General features: G+C 37.6%; 1 protein-coding gene across 1 annotated transcript in view; it reads right to left on the reverse strand.

The window, feature by feature from the left end:
• Positions 1–19024: 19024 nt before the first annotated feature.
• Positions 19025–22832, reverse strand: part of LOC126975231 (uncharacterized) — a 71196-nt gene continuing 67388 nt past the window's right edge. Inside the window, exon 2 of the mRNA XM_050823026.1 lies at positions 19025–20063. Within this exon, the coding sequence (XP_050678983.1) occupies positions 19228–20063 (836 nt within the window). The 3' untranslated portion in view covers positions 19025–19227. The remainder of the gene's footprint in view (positions 20064–22832) is intronic.

The raw sequence follows: 22832 nt of genomic DNA on the forward strand, positions 1-22832 counted from the left end.
AAATACCTGGGTGTTATGGTCGACCAGCGGCTTTCCTGGTTTCCTCAAATTGAATATGTTAGCGCCAGGATTAATAAATTTATCTGGATATTTAAGTCTCTTAGGTACATAGCTCCCAAGTATTCATCAAAAAATAAGGGCCCTCAGAGATATTTACTGCATGACATATATATAGCTCTAGTTCAGTCTGTAACTGTATATTGTGTCGCAGTATGGGGTGGTGCTAATAAATCAAGATTACTGGAAGTGGAAAGAGCCCAAAGAGCACTTTAAAAGGTTATGCACTTTAAGCGACAACGTTTTTCTACAGAACGTTTGTATCAGCTTTGTAACCTATTAACTGTCAGAAAGTTATATATTGTACAATGTGTTCTAAAATTGCATAAAACAATAACATACGATCCTAATATTGAACACAAACGAAGGAAAGACAAAGTTGCCTTTGTTACACCATTTAGGACGGAGTTCTACAGCATGCAGTATAAATGTTTCATTTGGCATTTCTTTATAATAAAATAAACAAACAGTTACGTATATATAATAGAAACGCCCATGAATGTAAAATTGCACTGATCGCCTGGATACTACCACTAAATTATGATGATACTGAGTTGCTCTTACGACACATGCGCTAAAACACACATACACACACACACACACGCGCGCACTTTTAAAATATTATTAAGTTCTCTAAACATGTTATTTTAAGGCTAAGAAAGAGCGGAGTCTCCTGGCACAAGCATTCTTTATATGTTTAAAAGGAGGTTCTTGCCACTATTTATTATGGAGAATTTGTTAAAACTAATAAAGATTTTTTTTTTAGTATAACTAACTATAAAGGAACGAAGGAACGGATTCAGGAACGGAACAGTATTCTAAATTGACGTGACACTGTACAGTGGTCGCAGTGCATATCGGAACATACCCTGTGTCATTTTTTTCTTCTTCTTTTGGCAATAGCGTTTACTTTTTGCCAATAACGTAAATTAAAAGATTGGGAAACTAAGTTAAAAAAGGATACGGAACACGGGAAAGGATCAGATAAGTAGAAAGAGGATTGAAACGGATATTAAAAATTTCATAAATATACATATATACTTGCTACTTACACAACATTACAAATATTTAAACTTTAATATGATTCTGAAGTATGAAAGATGACAATATTTTATAAAATTTACATGGATACATTATTAGACAGGATATACAGGTAGGAAAAGGAACATTAAGAGATATTAGATCATTCAGGAATGAGAAGCGGTCGTATAGAGAACATGAAAAGAAAATGTGATCTAGATCACATTTATCGGATTCACATTCACACATGTCAGTAGATACAATGCCTAATCTATTAAGATGAACAGGAGTGCAAACATGAAACAGAGAAAATTATTGTTTTTGGAAGTTTAAATAGAATAATATATTCAATAGCCTTAAAAATACCATAACATTCCCCAGTAAACACCGATGTTTCCGGATGTAGTTTAATTTTCTGTGATATTTTAAATTGAGCGTGATAGACACCTACACCAACAGGATCCGATGAGGAATGTTTAGACGCGTCTGTGTAAATATGATGGTAATCAACCCAAACAGTATTTTTAAGAAGATTAAATGAAAAATTTGTACAAATATCGTGCTTATTTAAATCTGAGTTAAAATGAAATTCTGGAAGAAACATTAATGCTTCAAAGCTAGTACTGAAAAGAGGATAATTAATGGATCGATGAATAGGAGCTTTTATGTTGATAAATTTCTTAAAACTATTGATTAGACAAGGTGGATTTTTATTTGACCAATATGCAGATGATATAATGAGAAAGTTTCTGAAGTTTGTTATAAAGAGAGTGGTTAAGAAACTGAAAAGATCGGAATATAAATTTGTCTGCTAAATATTGACGACGTAGATGTAGTGGAGGATCACCACATTCTACTTGAAGAGCATTGATAGAACTTGACCGCATAGCACCAGAAACTACTCGTAAAGCTTTGGACTGTATGAGATCTGGTTTTCTAAATGCCTTAACACTACCAGGCTCCAGCAAGAATGTACCATAATCTAATATACTTCTTATAAGAGCATTATATAACAATTTCATACAAAAAGGGTGCGCACCCCACCAAACACCTGACAGACATCTTAAAATATTAAGAGTACGCTCACATTTAGCATTTAGGTAATCACAATGTGGGATACCAGTTAGTTTCGAATCTAAGACAATTCCCTAAAACTTAACATTATCTTTAACTGGAATCTGATAACCCTCATAAAATATAGAAATAGGAGGAGGAGTTAACTATTGTACTTTTTTCAGGTGATAGATCAAGGCCATTTAAGTCCAACCAAGTTTTAAATTTATCAGCGGTTGTGTTATAGAAGAACTAGCTTTTTTAATAGAAATATCACGACAGTAAATTAATAGATCATCAGCATACTGAAGAACATTTACACTATTAAGTGATGATTTTAAATCGTGTGTCTAAATATTATACAATATTGGGCTAAGTACTGATCCCTGGGGGAGGCCCTTTGAAACAAGTCGAGTAATTGACTTCCCGTCATCTAGTTTCAGGATTATGTATCTTTCGGAAAACATGTTTATGATAAAATTTGTTAACAGCAGAGGTATATTAAGTTGTAAAAGCTTACTCTTTAAAATACTTATTAAGATATTATCATAGGCACAATTTATATCTAAGAACGCAGCTATTACTGATTTATTATTTGAAAATGATAATTGAATATCAGAAATGAATATACTTAAGCTATCAATAGTACTTTTCCCACGTCTGAAACTGAATTGGGATTCACATAATAGACCGTTATGCTCAACAAACCATTCTAAACGATTTTTTATAAGATGTTCTGTAATTTTCATCAAAACAGAAGAAAGTGCGATTGGGCGATAGGCAGAATGGTCTGAAGAACACCTATTAGGTTTCAGTACGGGAATTATTTCTAGACGTTTCCACGTGAAGGGGATGTTACCAGATGTCACTATGGAATTTATAAGAGATAAATAATAAAATAAAGCATCATCATCTAAATGAGAGACAAAGGAATACGGAATACCGTCCAGTCCAGGAGCAGAATCCTTAACATGAGAAAATACACCTTTTAGTTCAGTGAGAGAAAATATACTGTTTAAACCAAAACAGTTATCATTATTTATATTTATTACAGGGTAACCAATTATTAAGTCTTCAGGAACGAAAGGTGGAGCCAATTTATCTAAAAAGCTATTAACTAAATGAAAAGTGATTGATTTTGGAGATGAATCTTTGTATGCAGATCTAAACCTTCTTATATTTTGCCATACAAGAGATGGTTTGACATCAGGTGATATTGAATAGCAGAAGTTTTTCCAGCCATCAAATTTCTTTTTATTTAGAAGTTTCTGACATACTCTTTGTAAGAATTTCAAAATTCTCATCAGTGGAACATTGGCAGTATGTAATTTCAGCATATTTTCTTCTCTTTACTACCTTAGTACATTCTTTATCCCACCAAGGAGGAGAAGGAATAAAACCCAAAGAACTGTTTTTAATTGGAAATATCTCATTGGCAACCTCAATAAAGATTCTTACTAAAGAATCTGCACACTGAGATTCTGTACCTGGATTAATTTTTGGAAGTGTAATAATTTTGTTTTTTATTAGATCTTTATATAAATCCCAATCAACATCATTAAGTATTGTTTATAGCTTTAGGTGTTGAATGTTGATGCTGGGTTGGAAAAGTATTAGGAGTGATGTTAGGTGATGAGAGTAATGTATCTGGATATGAAATTCTACACTTTTGCAATCACTTTCCTTAATATCCAGAAGGATATTACGAAAACACCGTGGTGATATTCTTATCACCACGGTGTTTTCGTCGTCTTTTATTACAGTGTCTGCAGATTCTGGGTCAAGCTAACACTCTTTTTACGGCCACTAGATGTCTGAGACACAGAACCATCTGTATCCATCGTACTACCATCGTCATTGTTGGAAATTATCACTACATGACCTATATAAGGGGCTGTCCCCCCAGGATCATCCGGGGGGTCCATTATATCATAGAAAAGTGAAGAAAAGAGGACTACCAATAGGATGAAATTTACACAAATAAACAAATTTACACTTTAATACAAACTAACTACTAAAATATATACAAACTACAACTTATCTGATCAAAATATCTAAATATTTACATAAAATTTTAAATTAAAATTAAAAATTATCAAAATTAGGTGCGACCGATCTTAAGTTTCTCGCCCTATTTTTCAAAAAATGGTACATAGTGTGTCATTTTTGATAACATTACTTTAATTTAACGACACAGAGTACAGACTTGCAAAGAGTAAAGATTACAGATTAAATAATAAAGATCATGGAATAATTTTATGCACAGAACGAACGATGCATAGATTTGAGCTGAAAAGCTGTTTAGGATGAATTATATGCCTGGATTTGACATGCAAATAATAATACCGTGAATGAACATTTTGGAAAGAGCAATCTTACAGTTTCTTGCACGTTTTTCTCTAAGGAAATCTGCCTTCCAAATCTTTTTCCGTGTCGGCTGTCAAGCAGTAACGTTGCTATTTGTCTTTTCTTTGAAATTTGAATTATTTAAAGTAACTAAATATAAAAAGAACTAGTATAAAGTGTAAATTTATATTATAATTACAACTGTAAATGTTATCCATTTGAAATAGTGTTTGTTTGTGTGTAAAAAAAGTGATTAAAGAATCCGGCAATCGATCAGCTGATGGAACTACCTTCAAGGTTTGAAAGTTAAAACGCTAACTAACTGTTTACGAATTTTGTTCCGTACTTTATTTTATTTTAATTACATTAATTATTTTTATTTGATTTTGAACACCTAATCAGGCCAATTTCACTAAATAAGGACAATTACTTCATAATATTATTAAAAAATATAATAAATTCAGTGGACTTTGCTTTAAAGTGCCATCTAGTGACACCTGAGATATCTAACTGATACGAAATCGACACGGGTAATCGTTGACCACATCACAATGACCAACAAATGCAACACGTGTGGAAAATTCTTCGCTAATACAGATGGCGCTAAATGCAACAAATGTAGCGAAACGTTTCACAAGCAATGCCTTAAGTTAAGCCCTGATGCGAAAACGAATAAGCAATGGATGTGCACTACATGTAAACCCAAGCCCTGCAGACCGGTACAGAAAGATCGCGTCAGAGACGAAGACCTGTACCTGGATTCGGAGCAGAAAGAGTCGTCCTCGCTTGTCCAGGAAATTAAATTACTTCGCACCGAGCTGACCGGCTTCAGACAGGACATGAGTCGAATATCGTTACTAGTCAACGAGTTCAGTTCGAGACTCGATAGTATCGAGACGCGACTTTCTCAGCTAGAGTTGAATTGCGCAGCAGTACAGGTAGATGATTATAGTGTGCAAAATCAAGAGCTTACTTGTACTTTAAATGAATTAAAAAAGAAATTGAATGATTCCGAGCAGGAAAAGTTATTGAATGACGTGGAGATTACAGGAATACCTGAGACCGGCAATGAAAATTTGACGCATATAGCAATTACCCTGGCTCAAAAGGTCGGCCTGGTCATTAACGATCGCGATATTGTTCATACGGCGCGGCGCGGTCCAAAGCGTCCGGTGGAAGAGGGGGGGACTGCACGGTCTCGTCCGCTTGTGGTCTGCCTGACTCGACGACACTTACGTGACGAATTGCTTCATGCTGCGCGGGTTAGGAGGGGAGCTGACACTAGCGGGACTGAAATAGGTGACCAGGCGCGACGTTTCTATATCAACGAACATCTAACGTACGAAAACCGGAAACTATTCCATCTTGCTCGTGAGCAGCTTGGCCGTAATAAAAACTGGCGTTTCGTCTGGACTAAAGGCGGACGAATTTTTGCTAGAAGAAATAGTACTTCCAAATCCTACCAAATCCGTTCGGAACAGGACTTAAAAAAGGATTTTGTCTGAAAATTTTATTGGTTTTCATACTGTGTCATAAATTATTTTTAAAAACGTTTTTGTATGGTTTTACATTAGTATATATACATTTAAAAACTTGTATACATTACACATATTATAGCACTTTAATCTATAAATACGCTGTTTATATATTGAAAAATAAATACATTTTTTTGTTACCTTTATTCGTATTTCATATTAAAAACGCACAAATTTTGAGATTCATTAATTGTAGCATTTACTATTTTATATTGTATTTTATTTTAAAACTATGTTCTGTATTTGAGTTAATTTTCTTCATTTATTATTGCATTAACTATAATTCGTTTTGGTTATTAATGAGTAAATATAATGTAGTAGTAGTCCTCGTTTCTTTTATAGAACTTCGTATGTTATGTTTACGAAATGAAAATGAAATCATTTCGAACTATGACAGCAGCGCGCCCCGCAAAAGAAATATTCATTCGTTTAAATTAAATTTATTTAGTTTATTAATTAATCAAATTGAGTTAATTATTAAGTCGTATAAACTAACACAAAAGGGAAATAGTCATTTGCCTATCATATATGTTACACGTCTTGTCTCTTATATAGGTATGTATTGTGATTATTATTTTATTTTTATTTTTTATTGCCATTTTGTAGCATTACATCGTTTCGGTCATATATGTATTGCAATGGGTATATATTTTCATTATATAAATGGGTCCTAAGAGAATGAAGGTTGGTCTAATCAATCCTTGTTCACTGAGTACAGGACATGAAGACTTTGTGGCTGGGTTACTACGTAATGATTTAGACGTATTGGCTGTTAATGAGACTTGGTTAGGAATAGGAGAGGAAATGCGAGCTCCACGTATATCTGGATATCGCCTTCGTCACATTCCTCGTCTTTCAGAGGTTCGCAGTCGGGGTGGTGGAGTTGGATTTTATATTCGCCGGGAAATTAAGGCACATGTTATCAAGCATCCTATTGTAGCTTCAGTTGAGCAAATGTGGATAAGCGTTCGCGTTAACTCCAGGAAAATAGCCATCGGTACAGCTTATCGCCCACCCTGGTTGTGTGCATATACATTTATAAATGCCCTATGTGATACCATCTCAACTCTATCACAGCATGACTACATTGTTCTACTCGGCGATTTTAATATTGATTTTCTAAAAGTAAATGAGGCAAAACTTCTGGCTCTGCGTGACCTCTTGGCCAGCTTTTCTCTTCAACAGTATGTTACTGAGCCCACTCACTTCACTACCCACAGTGATACCCTATTAGATCTTATCTGTACAGATGCAAATGTGTCACAGGTTTGGGTCGATCACATTCCTTCTCTCAGTTCTCATGCATTTGTTGCGTGCGAACTTGATGTGCCCAAACCTAAACGTAAAATTAAACTTATTAAGTATAGACCCATCAAAGATATAGATCCAGCTCAGTTGCATAGCTGCATGTCATCTATTAACTGGAATGAGGACGTGCCGTCTGGTGTAAATGAGTTTGCTTCCGTTATTACCTCAAATCTGTTACAGGTTTTTAACACCATTGCACCAATTAAAATAGCTAGAATTAAGGAACATAGCTACCCCTGGGTCACATATAACATACGTTTAATGATGAAGCGACGTGACGAGGCTTATAAGAGGGCGCATTTAAGTAAACATCCTGGTCATTTCCTGTACTATAAGGATCTTAAGAAAGTTGTATCGAACGCATTAATATCAGAAAAACAGGCATATTTTAATTCATATATAAGCACTCATATAAATAACCCTAAAACTATGTGGAAACACATTAAACAAAACGTGATGTTTGAGAGTAAACATGACGAAATTCTTCCCCCCCACTTATGTGACCCAGAGGCTATAAACCAATATTTTTTAAACGTTCCGGGAGGAGAGGGTATATCTCGGACATACATAGATTCATTCAATATGAACAGATTCGGATCTTATTCTTTTACTATTCAACCTGTAACAGAGGTTGAAGTTGCAAATACCTTTCGAAAATTGCAGTCAAACGCAATTGGTCCCGATGGAGTCTCACTTAATATGCTGTTGTTATCTCTTCCTTATACACTGAGTCCACTTACCAAACTAATTAATAAATCAATTGCTTCAGATATATTTCCGGATATTTGGCGTAATGCACTAGTAAGGCCTATCCCCAAAAAAAACGACCCGCTCGAAATTAACGAATTACGACCCATCAGTATTTTGCCTTGTGCTTCCAAAATTTTGGAGAAGATTGTACATAGTCAACTTCTGACCTATTTAGAAAAAAACAATATTCTACCTACATTACAGTCAGGTTTTAGGAAACAACACAGCACAACTACAGCCCTAATAAATGTAATAGACGATATACTTTCTTCACAAGATAAAGGGGAAGCTACTGTTATGGTTCTATTAGATTTTTCCAAAGCATTCGATTCCATTAATTTTGATCTTCTCTTAGCTAAATTGCGATTCTACGGCGTAGAAGAAAGAACTTTGCGGTGGTTTTCGAGCTACTTACGTGACAGACATTAATTCGTTGAAATTACTAACCATGACGGAAATTTGACCACTTCGCGGCCTCTCCCAATTAAAAAAGGGGTACCTCAGGGGTCTATCCTAGGTCCCTTATTATTTACTCTGTACACAGCGGACGTGGTTCAACATATCAAATATTGTAAATTTCATATGTTTGCTGATGACATACAAATTTACCTGTCTTTCAAGCCGTATGATAAGGAAGCCTTCAATACAATTACCTCAGACCTTAATCGGATCTTTGACTGGTCGAAATCCAATGGATTGCTATTAAATTCGAAAAAAACGAAATATATGGTTATAGGTACTCGGCATCAAGTTAAAAAAGTAGTAACTGGTAAACCCAACATTAAAATTAATAATGAACAAATAGAGAGGGTAACCGAGGTCCGAAATCTTGGCTTGCTCGTAGACGAAAACTTACGTTTCGAAAAATATATACTTCAGATTGTTCGTAGTTGCTTTTATAGACTGAAAGTACTATACCGAATCAGAAACTCAATAAAAAAAGACCTACGTGTACTCCTCTGTGAATCTTTGATTCTTTCCAAATTTAATTATATGGATGCAGCCATAGGTCCACGCTTATTGGAGCGTACTAAACGTCTCATACAAACGTGTTCAAAACGCTTGTGCAAGATATTGTTTCTCCATTCCGCGGCGAGACCACGTTACCCCTTATTTAAATAGAGAGTCATTATTAAAAATGGGGAGTCGTATGAAATTGCACTTTGCTACCTTACTATTCGGTATAATAAAGAACGAAATCCCTATTTATCTATTTAAAAAGTTAAAATGGAGAAGTGATGCTAACATTCCACATAAGACCCGCGCTTCGCACGATTCTTTAAATATACCCATCTTCCACACAACCGCATTTCGTGGTAGCTTTCGCTACGCAGCCACTAAGTGTTGGAATAACCTGCCACCACCACTTCGAAATTTGCACTCAAAGGAATCTTTTAAGAATAACTACAAAAAGCTATTATTGCAAGAGCAAAAACTAAATTAAATACATCGACTGTAGTGAGGATGGGTATCAAAATGGATATATTTTATCTATATAATATTAAATTACTCATGCATTTTTTATATATATTTTTATTATATACTTGTCTAGCTAGTGGGGATGTACGTAAATGCGTGTATACGCATCACTACTTGATATAAATATTTTCTTTACAGATTTATAAATTTATTAAATTCTGAGCTTTGTTTATTAGATAGAAGATACGATAAATATTTAAATATTATAATTATTTGTTTCACTCATTACTGCCAAAATAGCTTTCACGGAAAAAAAAAAATATAGGAACTTCATAATATCAGTGTTAGGAAAATACGTCCTAACGTTTGCTGAGAACTTTCCTTTTTGCGAATCGCGCTGCTGCCTGGTTTGTTATCATTCTACATAGTTAGTTTTAAAGCATTAATATCTCTTTATTGTTTTTTAAACATTTGTATTGTTATTTTTCTTTTCTTTATACAATGTTAATTGTCATATCTATTGTACTTGTAAAAAATTTGGTGGCAGTTTTTCGCAAATAATAAATGTATTATTATATTATTATCATTAAATGAGTTGTATGAAAAAATGAAATATTTCAAGTGTAATGAAATTTACCTACGAAATAAAAATTATTTTTGATATGATTTGATTTGAACGAAATCACGACATAGAAGAAATGTTATGAATAAAATGGACGAAAACAATATGTGTTTGTGTCAATATTATATTTTATGTGATATGTGACCAACACCTGTCGGTTGTGACTATAGACTTAAAATATACCATGTACCACGATTAGTGCGATAGCAATATTAACACTAATATTCTGAGTGCTCTAGATATCTTTTGGCAGTTAGACAATTGAAAGATATTGAAAAAAGTATAATTACTTTTTTCAATATGGGCATGCATACTTTTAATATCGACTGCTACGGACAATTTAATGAAATGAAATTTATTTATTGCGTCGAATACAGTATACATTATAGATATTAAATTTATTGTAGTGTCTTCTATTCGGCTAATTTAAATTAGCATGCAAAACGTTTACTTAAAATTTAAAAAATCCTTAACACTATAAAAAAATCACGCTAGGAGTAATTCTTCTTTGGCGTAACAAAACAAAAATACCTAAATAAAAAAAAGACGTGTGGCATTTTTTTTTTCGAGAGGGGTTAAATACATTTACGTATTAAAGACCCCGAAACGGGGCCCATAGGTCAGGCTCGGGTGTAAGCACCGACTAAAAACCTCCTCTGTGCTGATAGCCCTGAAGGCTTTTACAGCGAAGCCGGTCGGGGGCCTTGGAGGCTGAGAATGTAGCTCACAGGCGCGGGGCGTCTCGGAAGGAGACTCGAACCTTGGACCGCCTGCTCACTAGGCTGGATGGAGAGAAGATCACTAACGATCTAATATATCTGTTAGCCCAGTGGACTCTAGTGCGGTGATATATGTATGTAAATATATGTGAGTGTATGTAAGTATGTGACTATTTGTGTGTAGTGTTATTGTAGGTGTGTGATTTGTGTGAGTGGTGTTAAACGATTACAGGACGAGGACTATCTCGTCGGACTTCCATCAAAGTGTGTGAATCGTATTATATTAGGTTGCGGCCGCTGGAAATCGTCGAAGTGACGAGTGGCAGCGGTGTGATGTACATTGCCGCGCCTACGTCCACCGCATATGAAAAGGGGCAGCTCGACACAACGGGCGGCTCCAAATTGGTACTCCAACTGGAAAGGAGATACGGTATCTTAATGTCCGACCCGGAGTCAGACATGGAAATAGAGGTGCCGCGTGATAGCCCAGGTCGCATCCGTAGACCGTGCGCCCACCTCCGCACCAGCGGAATGTGGAGATGATGACGGCTTCTTAGAAGTCGTCAACCGTAAAAAGAAAAAACGCGGACACGTATCGCCTTCTTCTTCGCCGGCGTCACCGACGCCACCGGAAAAAGGTGGAAGCGGAAGCGGCCCGCTGCCGCTTCCTTTCCCGCTCCCGCTGCCAAGCCAGTGGGCCCAAAACGTCCCCCACCCATCTTTATAGGGGACAGGGCCCGCTGGATGGCCATTAAAAATAAAATCCCGAAATCGCTCTCCTACGCAGCGAGAGCGTATCAATCATTAATAAAGGTGGAGACTAGGGAGGTAGCGGATCACCGCGCCCTAACCCCTCTCCTCCGAGATATGAGTGTGGGCTTCCACACTTACAATCTCCCGGAGGAGAAGCGACTAAGGGTAGTCCTCCGAAATGTGCCCAAGGAACTGGACACAGCAGACGTCCTTGAAGACCTCAAGGCACAGGGCTTTCCTGTGCAAGAGGTACATCGCATGCGTGGACACGTGTCCAAGAGGCCAATGAACCTGGTGATCGTCATCCTGGACCTCACCATGGAGGGAAAGGCCATTTTCGGCATTAAGGCCGTATGCTCCTTACAGGGCGTACGTGCCGAGGTGCCATATAAGAATAGAGGGCCCGGTCAGTGCCACCGGTGTCAAATGTACAGGCACTCAGCGCGAAAGTGCGAACACACCTGCGGCGTGTCAAGTGCCTGGGAAGCCACGGCACTGCCGAATGTCCCCGCCCTAGCGAGTGTGCGGAGCCACCAGCCTGCGTTCTGTGTGGGACTGAAGGGCATCCAGCGAGCTATCGCGGATGCCCCAAAGCACTCAAGCTAACGCATCGGGACCAGCCCAGGCGCCGCCCGCCTCAGTGTACTACGTCACGGACATATATTCCCGCTCCGCCACCGCAATTCAATGCGTGGTCCAGGTCACCACCAACTGTTGTTACAACCAATATAGTCCCGGTCACGCCTACTGCGCTTGTCGCGGCCCCTGCGCCTTACAGGCCACCGCTGGCCTCCTGCCCGGCGGCACCGGCCCCGCGGCCTAGGCCTGCGGTGCCCGCGCCACGTCAGAACGGCGCCGCTACCGATATAGCGTTTATGTGCAATCTCGCCCGTCAAATAAACATCGCGGAGCTGCAGGCCCTCGCCCGCAAGATCAGGGAAGTTCAGAGCGACGCTCAAGCCGTTCTCGAACTAATGTGTGGGAACATCGACATGTTCACGGTGTTGTCCGACTTTCTGTATCGTAAATAACACTCGCGATGGCTAACAGCGGACTGCTTAAACCTCACACGCTCCGTATAGCATACTTTAACGCTTACGGACTTAAACCGCAGCTAGACTTGGTCAGGGATTTCGTTATCGAACATCAGTTAGACCTTTTCTTGATTCAGGAGACGCTCCTGAAACCGAACGTTCGCGATCCGCGAATCGCAAATTACAATCTAGTTAGGAATGATCGTGCCACGCAGCGCGGTGGTGACACCCTCATATACTTCAGGAGGTCCCTTCACTGTATTCCTATTGACCCTCCAGCGCTCACCAACATTGAGGCGTCCGCCATCCGAGTCAGCATGGCGAATCACCAGCCGATCACTGTGATATCAGCTTACTTACCACCTAGTAAATTAATTCTAGAATCAGATATCAATTCTCTACTCAGCCACGGGGCTGCTGTTATTGTACGTGGCGATCTTAACGCCAAACACGCCAGCTGGAACAGCAGATTCCCTAACAGAAACGGCAGACTGCTAGATTCAGTGACAGACACACTACACTTCTCGGTAATGGCTCCCTCCGAGCCAACTCGATACCCACATAACGTAGAACACAGACCCGACATACTTGATGTTGCTTTATTTAAAAATGTAACACTTAATGTAAATTCAATAGAAGTAGTTCACGATCTAGACTCAGACCACCGGCCGGTCATTGTAAACCTAGGCCCGCCCGTTAACTACCAGCCACCCTCTAACACAGTGATCGACTGGCAACGGTTGGAGAAGGAACTCGAGACCACAACGTCCGAGCACCTGGATTCAATACCTGACGTCATTGACTCGGTTGACGTAGCCCAGAGTGCCATCTCCTGTGTGACATCCCACATCCACAACAAGATGGATGCCTGCACCAAGCAGGTGCCTACAATGCAACCGCATCGGCTAATACTGCCACCAGAAGTCAGAGAGCTGCTCACTGAGAAGCGCAGAGCCACTAGAGCATATGATAGGGATCCAACACTCGAGAATAGGCGTCACCTCCGCTATCTACAGCGAGTGGTAAAGGAACGGATTGCGGAACTCCGCGGCGATCGTTGGGACCGCTTGCTCAGCGACCTGAAGCCGACGCACGTGGCGTTCTGGAAGCTGCCTCGCGCGTTCAAACAGGAACCGCCTACAGTAATCCCTCCTTTGGACAGACCGGGACTGCTGCCGGCCCTCGATGACGAGGACAAGGCGGAGTGCCTTGCCGACAGTCTCGAGAGTCAGTGCACCCCAAACGCAGCTATCGACCCAGCCCATATTTATGAAGTAAACTGTGAAGTTGAATGTCGCATCTCTCTTAGCCCATCAGGCGAGCCAATACAACCCACCTCTAGTATAGAGGTGAAAGGAATTATTAGGGAGCTTCACTCGAAAAAGGCCCCGGGGCCCGACTCTATAAATAACAGGGTTCTTAAAATCCTGCCTCCCACACTCATTAATTTATTAGTAACCGTTTTTAATATACTGCTTTTACATTGCGCGTTCCCCGAACAATGGAAGGAATCCATTGTTATCGGTATTCCCAAGCCTGGTAAATGTAAAACTTGTCCCAGTAGTTATAGACCCATTAGTTTAATTAACTCTTTAGGTAAACTATACGAACGTCTGATTCTCGCGTGCCTCAAATATTATATCGCGGAACAGAACATGATACCCGACCATCAGTTTGGTTTCAGGACTGCTCACTCGTGTCTCCAACAAGCCCACCGACTCACTGAGTTTATTCTCAAACGAATCCAATACCGTACAGTTACAGCGGCCGTATTTCTCGATGTCGCGAAAGCTTTCGACAAGGTATGGCATAACGGCTTAATCTATAAGTTGTATGAAATGGGTATGCCAGACAGGCTCGTGCGCATCATACGAGCCTACCTTACTGATCGAAGCTTCCGCTATCGAGTAGAAGGCACGTTATCCACGCCCCGACCCATCAGGTCGGGAGTGCCTCAGGGCTCAGTTCTGTCCCCGACCCTCTTTTCACTCTTCACGAGTGACCTTCCGAAGCCTCAGAAAGTGCAAATTGCACAATATGCGGACGACACGGCTCTTTATTATGGCGCCACTCGGGGGCGCCTCGCGACTCATATAAGAGTGCTTCAGGCCGCCGTTAATGAACTAGGAGACTGGTTCAGAAAATGGCGGATTGAAGTCAATCCCTCAAAGAGTGCAGCGGTACTCTTTGGTAATACTAATAAAATAAAATCTTTGGCCCCTATACCTATTATTAAATTATATGGGACCCCTATTCCGTGGGCCCAACATTATAAATATTTAGGTGTTACGTTTAACAGTAACATGAACTTCGCAAAACATATCAGCACGGTTAGCAATAGAGCCCGGTTTGTCCTTAGCCGCCTGTATCCACTTGTGTGCAAGCGAAGCAAACTACCGCTCAGACACAAGGTGACATTGTACAAGACCATCGTACGTCCCATTATGTCGTACGTAAGCATCGTGTTTGCCCATGCCGAGCCACTTGCGGCGTTTGCAAGTGGTTCAGAATAGATTCACGCGCACGGCCACCGGAGCGCCGTGGTTCGTTCGTAACGTAGATCTCCATCGCGATCTTGAGCTGTCGAACATCACTCAACATTTCAAGGAGATATCGCGACGCTACTTTGATAAGGTGGCCGAGCACCCTAATATCTTGGTGAGGGAGGCATGTGCTTACACTCCTCTAGACCTCAGTCTGAACAAACAGAGGCGACCTCGACACGTACTAGTCGACCCGGACGACTATATTACGATCGCGAACGCGACACCAACACCGACACCAAACCAACCACACCGCCCTCGAAGACGTAGGCGCGGCCGTGTACATCAAACCGCTGCCACTAGTCACTTTGACGATTTCCAGCGGCCACAACCTAATATAATACGATTCACACACTTTGATAGAAGCCCGACGAGATAGTCCTCGTCCTGTAATCGTTTAACACCACTCACACTCACATCACAAATCACACACCTACAATAACACTACACACAAATAGTCACACCCTTACATACACTCACACATACTTACATACATATATCACCGCACTCGCCGGCGAGTGCGAAGTCTCTTCAAACCTAGAGTCCACTGGACTAACAGATATATTAGATCGTTAGTGACCTTCTCTCCATCCAGCCTAGTGAGCAGGCGGTCCGAGGTTCGAGTCTCCTTCCGAGACGCCCCGCGCCTGTGAGCTACATTTTCGGCCCCCAAGGCCCCCGCCCGGCTTCGCTGTAAAAGCCTTCAGAGGAGGTTTTTAGTCGGTAGGGGGTGTTTACACCCGATCCCGACATATGGGCCCCGTTTCGGGGTCTTCAATACGTAAATGTATTTTACTCCTCTCGGAAAAAAAAAAGCCTACGTCTACGAGGGCGGTGTGGTTGGTTTAGTGTCGGTGTCGGTGATGGTGTTGGTGTCGCGTTCGCGATCGTAATATAGTCGTCCGGGTCGCCTAGAACGTGTCAGTTGTTCGCCGAAAAGTTACCAAATAATGAGCGATTCATTTTAAACGCTGAATATTCGAGTGAATGTTAATTATTGCACTATACAAAATGTAAATTACTACTAAAATAAATAATTGTTTCATTAATACTTAGTTTATTTGTATATAATCAATAATGAATGATATTAGGTTACTGCTAGGACTGGTGTTTTAATGTTAGCAGTAAGCTAACTGTTTCAGAATCTTATAGAGGATTCATATTCTGGGTGTAGATAAAGTCTTTTATGCGACTGTTGATAATTAGGTATATTAGGTAAACACTCATGTGATACTATTATGATAAATCCACATTCGTGTTTTAATACACCTTATTACACAACAGTTGCATAAATAACTTTTATCGTGCAAGTGAAAATGATAGTTACTACGTCTGTAATAAATAACAAATTTGATTAATATTTCTAAGGTTTATTATCAAAATTGCTATTTTTTCTTATTTAAAAAAATACTTTGTTTGTTTATTAATAAGGCAACAATTTGCATTGTATTTTCCTGTTAGCCACCTAGCGTTACTTTTGAAAAATATTTTATTTTGCAATATGAAATGTCGGTAATGTACGCTAGTGTACTAAACTTTATAGATGACGTTGAACCACAGACACTATCCAAGTTGAATTTAAAAATAAATAGTGTTGTATTATGCGACATCTAGTGTAACTTTCATAAGCTATTACGTTCGTATGTCCAAATCAATCTTTGAATCTATCGAGTATAATACAACAACATAACGATTTCCGATAGATGGCGCTGATCACGGAACACACTAACCTAACCAAGGGTTTTATTTTCGATACGGAATTTCTTGACTCGGTCGCCGCGCTCAAAGCCCGCGATAAGAGCTATGCTTTAAAAATTATTCCTCGTGTTGTATATATATATATAATGAAAATGGTCTTTGTATGAGGCTCTTTCACGCCTAAACCACTGATCTTATCGACATGGAACTATCACCATTCGATGCGAAATTGATCCTAGATGGTTTATGGCTAATACAATGGTTAATATGGTAATTTTTCGAATTCCAACGTTCCTTCCTTTTAAAATTCACCCAGCGAAGCGGGCGGGAACGGCTATTTTTACAATATTTTAATTTATATAATACAATTACCACTATCAAAACAACCACTATAAAAACTTCTCACACTTTTGTAGTTCTCGATAAAGTGCCATCTACCGAATCTTAACATCATTAAAATGTTCTTCACATTTAGCAAAGAATTTAAACCGAAATAATTGTTTTAATATAATAATATTAAATTATTGTTTAAATAAAATGTATTATCTCTTATTAGGTCTGAAGTATGATACAAACGGTCTAGTTGACCAGCTAACGTCAGGGTGTCGAATTTGCATGACGGTGTGTGTGAAAAAAATTCAATTCGAAAGGACTACTTTTGACTTAAATGCAGGCTTTTAATGTATCTGTCCACGGTTTAATATTTACTCATTGTTTTCATGGGATATTTTATTTACTGCTTGCTCACATCTCGATGTCGGGTCGTTTAGAACAAGCCACGTTTTCCAAAACTCGCTATATATAGTAGGAGTCTAAGCTAAGCGAGGGCCAGTTTTCAGCTCTTATACAATATCCGGAATATTTACTTCCAGCCAACCAAGAGTAGCTCGTGCATTGTAATCAGACGCACAGTCTATCTGGAAAATCCAAGGAAAGTACTTAAGAAGCGTATTACTGAGAAGTTTCAGAATACTACCTATGACAATCTCTTCATGCACTTTGGCTGAAGTTTTCGTTCTTTTTTAACCGACTTAAAAAAGGAGGAGGTTATCAATTAGATCGGTATTTTTTTTATGTATGTACATCGATTACTCTGAGATTTATGAGTCGATTTACGTAATTCTTCTTTTGTTTGATGCGAAATAGATGCCATTTGGTCCCATAAAAAATTTACATAGTTTGGCCTACTAGTTTTTATTTTATGAACATTTATATGAAAATTTTTGTTTTCCTGGATGACATAATTATTTTCCTTGTACGGCTTTTTTTGGAGTTTTCATTCAGGTTGATTATATATTATTATTAACTCACCACAAAAAGGAAAAAATAAATAAAAAAAACTACGTTTAAAAAAACCGACTTGAAAAACTGAAAAGAATCAAATAACTAAAAATATAATTTAATACACCTTTTATACAAACCTTTACCTTTAATATTAATAAAATACTATTATTTGTATGTGCTACATATTGATAGCTTTGAAGTCGGTGCCGGTAAATTAAATTGCAATGTGCATACGTTCATTGCTATATTGCAAAATTTACGTATTTTTATTTATTTAATAGGTCTATACATATTCAGACAAATTAGTTGGTGTACATCAAATTGACTAAAAATAAAACAAATAAATTCTTAACTAAATAGTCGGTGTCAGCCAAAGTTGGTTTGTAACTATACGACATAGTTATAGGTTAGATGTGCTTTAGTCGCACATGCGATGTGAGGATGGGGGGTGCCGAGAGCGGGGCCGCGGCGGGAGGACACTGATTCAAAAATAACAATAATCGTAACTAGAATTAGATTAATTAATTAGATTGTATAAAAATACGCAATGATTTTTATACTTTTTAGTGCATATATTATTCTATTATTTTGGAATGGTTCTTTTGAAGTCGATTGTTTTTTTTTTTTTTGTAATTTATTACTTTTACACTTACGTCATTGCTTTATATTTCGGAGGTTTATGTAAATACAGACACGGTTGAGGTATCTACACGTTATAAAATATAGTAGTTTTTCAGGAAAAACTAACCCTCTGAATTAATTTCTCTTCCGAACGGTTTGTACTTATTTTCTGAATATCTAAATGTTATTTTGAAATCCTATTAACTGTTTGAATTTAAATAAAAATAATGAATAGTAAATGTAGTGGGTAAATAAAAACCTGTTCAACTTAAATTTATATATTATTATGATCCACAGGCTCTCTTCACAAACTTCATAGCAAGCACTCTTTTATACACTTTTTACATTAATTTAGTCAGGCAGTGAGCGTCATATCACAACTTTGGGGTTGATAAAAGTATTTGTTCTATTAATTGTATCTATCACTAGGCTTAAAACATAACAAGTCTTTTAATAAACAAATCCTTAACTTAATGCTAATAATGGTTCTTCGAGTTCGTGTTTCGGACTTGAGAATTTCGCAAGATTCTTAAATTGGGCCTTTTTGTTCAACATTTTCTCCTTTGTCGCCCTTAGCTTTGCTTTACTCTTCGATATTTTTGGCGGGACTGTTGTTTCAATCTGTTCTAATGTTTCAAATATATTTTTTGGTTTGTAAATCACATTTCTGGTTTCTTCGCTGATCTCATCCATTGTGGCGTTTTTATTGGCATATACTACAACGAAGTGTGAATAAGCATTTGATGGAGCATTTATATCAGCGAAATCTTTGAAATTTGCGAATTGATCATGATTATAATTTGGTCTAGGATTTGCTATGTATCCCAGGTTAAGCGATGGTCTACCGTGACCATTGTTGTAAAGACTGTCTCTAAAATCTGTGTCGTCATCATTTTGAGCAAAGAATGTTCCTCCTTTTATGATACCAAAGTTTCCTGATCCAAGTCCAGTAGCACTGGCATCAACAAGTGGCTCAGAAGCTGGTGTACTTTGTTTAGTAAAATGCTCTAGAGCCTTATAACCGCCAAACAATGGGTAGTTGAGTAAGGAACGATATGAATTAGGTCTTTGACTGTATGCAGCTTCTTGGCTATTAAAATCAAACCTAAAGTTATTCTGATGTCTTGGTTCAAACAAATTCGCGAATGTTGGGAAGAACGTTTGGGATTCCCCCAGTATTTCTATGGAATGATCTGCTTGGGATGATGATGTGTCCGTTTCTGCGGCATGAAGATTGGGAGGTGCTGCGACCGCTTCAGATATGATTTCTGAAGAGTCTGCTTTGAGATCGCCATTATAATCTGGAACAAATGAAAATTTAATTTAAATATACAACTGGCAGTAAGGTTACTTAAGAATTATTAATCATTCGGGCCACTTGACAATGTTCATAAATTAGAGTATTAAAATGATTAGTACAGAAAATTTGCACAGTCTAATATTTATGATATAGCATTTTTAATAATCCTTTACACGACAAACAATTAATGGTAGGGTGATTACACTCTTCTATTACATTATTAATAATGTGGTGTTGACGGAGCTTAAATTTAAAAACAGGATAAAAATATTAAAAGGGCGGGATAGAAAAAAAAGATTTCAAAATTTATTCTTCGTCAGTCAAACTCTTACAGAATTATTTTTAACTTCATGTAGGACCGAGGAGAGTAACTAAATTACACGTAGTCCGTACTTCACAATCCTACTTCTGTGAACGGTACGGGCCCTTCGGAATTTATTAATCAAGCATACCTAGATATAGCTCGATTTGACACATATACAAATACACATTGACAAACACGTGGAAAAGTATGCATTGTTCCCAGCGGAGATCGAAACATCATTATATTATTACAGAATGTAATTTTCACAAAACACGAATTGCGATTTCCGACTGATCCATTATGCATATGACCTCATTGCTTCTATTGCAACTGTGAATTATTAAGCAGTAGGCGTATGCTCAGTGATGCAAATAGATAACATTGAAATATTGTGTACAGTGATTGAATATATACCTACTGTCTATAACAATATAACTAATACACTCATCAACGAATTTCATGTAGTACCAAAGTAATTATATATTATTTGGATTATATAATAAAGAAACAATTTGTTTTAAATAAGACTACCTTTTAACCGCGACTTCGTCCACGTTGAATAGTTACTTTGGGAATTTATCTTTTAGGATACTTTTCAAATAATACACATACAAACTCATCTTTCTGCTGCTGGCAGCGCTCTTCATATTATTCAGTCCATATCCCTTGTCATGGAAGAAAGTCTCTTTGATAGTATTTCAATGTGAATATTAGTCTCCTATTTCATCCCCATGTAGGTCAAAGTTTCAAAAATGCTGGATCAAATGTTTATTAATTATTTACAATCAAGTGCTAAAATACAAAATTTCATGGTTTTATCTTTGATAGTGACGAATTTCCATACAAACGCTCCAGGAGTAGAAATGGGTGATAAGTGATAACTGTGATCTATGCAGCCTTACAAGTGCAGAGTTATTGTGCACTTAGAGATATTATATATTAATTATATTATTTTGTGTGGAGGAAATCATTATTGAATTAATTCAATGGGATCTATGGTAATGTACTTGATTTTTGGTTGTACTTTTTAGATTTTATTTTTCTTTATAATAATTAAAATACTCGTTTTGTTTACCAAGCTAATATTAATAATTTAAATTATGATTTAGTAAGTACAGAAGTATCTGCATTATGAGAGCATAGGTACTAAGTTATTCTTCCTGTTCGTATAATGTATGTGAAATAGTGGGAAAGGTAACCAACCGTTAGACATTTCCGTATTCTTAGGCCTTGTTTGTGTTTTTATGCATTTCCGCATTAAATATAATATAATACAGTTTAACTTGTTTATTTATCTACTAGCTGACCCGGCAAACGTTGTTTTGGCATATAAAGTATAATTCACGCGATAGTTTTATAAGTAATAAAATATTGCCTATATTATAGCCTGTACATCATTTTGTTCTATTGTCAATAGTTTTTGCAGCGCACGCAAAAATAGGTTTTCGATTTTACACCTTGTGTTACAAAATAGCAATTTTATTACGGATCCCTTATTTTGAGAAAATAGCCTTCCTCGATAAATGGACTACCCAACACTGAAAGAATCATTCAAATCGGACCAGTAGTACCAGAGATTAGCGCGTTCAAACAAACAAACACTGCAGCTTTATAATATTAGTATAGATAAGTTAATGGCCTTTCAGTACATGACTCTTGTTTTATAATATTTACAGTGTAAGTAAACATAATTTAATAGCAGTAGGTAAAAATTTGTAAATATTATCTTATATACATACTTCATTTATAAAAGATAAAATGCATGTGGAATATTATATAATACTAGCTGATGCCCGCAACTTTGTCCGCGTAAATAAAGGGTTTATAAAAATAATAAGCAAGTTTGGAATTGATGATTATCTCATGTCGTATTCCAGTTCCGGTTCCCATTCTCGCTCCCGTTCCCAACATATTATATAAATCTTATTTCGAGGAAGATTGCTATGGCAAACTAAACCTACTATTCGTATAACTTATTGACGTGAATTTCGGTTTTTCACAACTCCCGCGGGAACAATGGATAAAATATACAATAATAAATAATATATATGTCCTTTTCCAAGCTCTAGTCTAAACTACCAAATGTCATAAAACTCGGTTCAGTAGCTCCTACGTAAAAACGTAACAAACAAGCTTACATTCACATTTATAATATTAGTAGGGATATGAAGTACTTATATTGAAGTTGTTTCACTGTTCTTGAGGCACGACTGGGACAGAATGATCTACTATAACCTACTAACAAGTAGGGTAATAATAATAATGATCTTATTGTGTACCTCCATGTATACATTTACAATTAGATTAAAGCGATAACAAATCTCAGAACCTTAGAATCAGGATCTCCGCTTCGCCCCAATTGGATACCGCACTACCAAAGAACAATGGCTTTTTTATTACGGCAACTATTAGATACTTGTGTGGGTGGCTTCTTGACACTCAATGGCATCTTTCAAATTTTGTAAC

This window comes from Leptidea sinapis, chromosome 35 (genome assembly GCF_905404315.1).
Source record: "Leptidea sinapis chromosome 35, ilLepSina1.1, whole genome shotgun sequence".
Lineage (NCBI taxonomy): Eukaryota > Metazoa > Arthropoda > Insecta > Lepidoptera > Pieridae > Leptidea > Leptidea sinapis.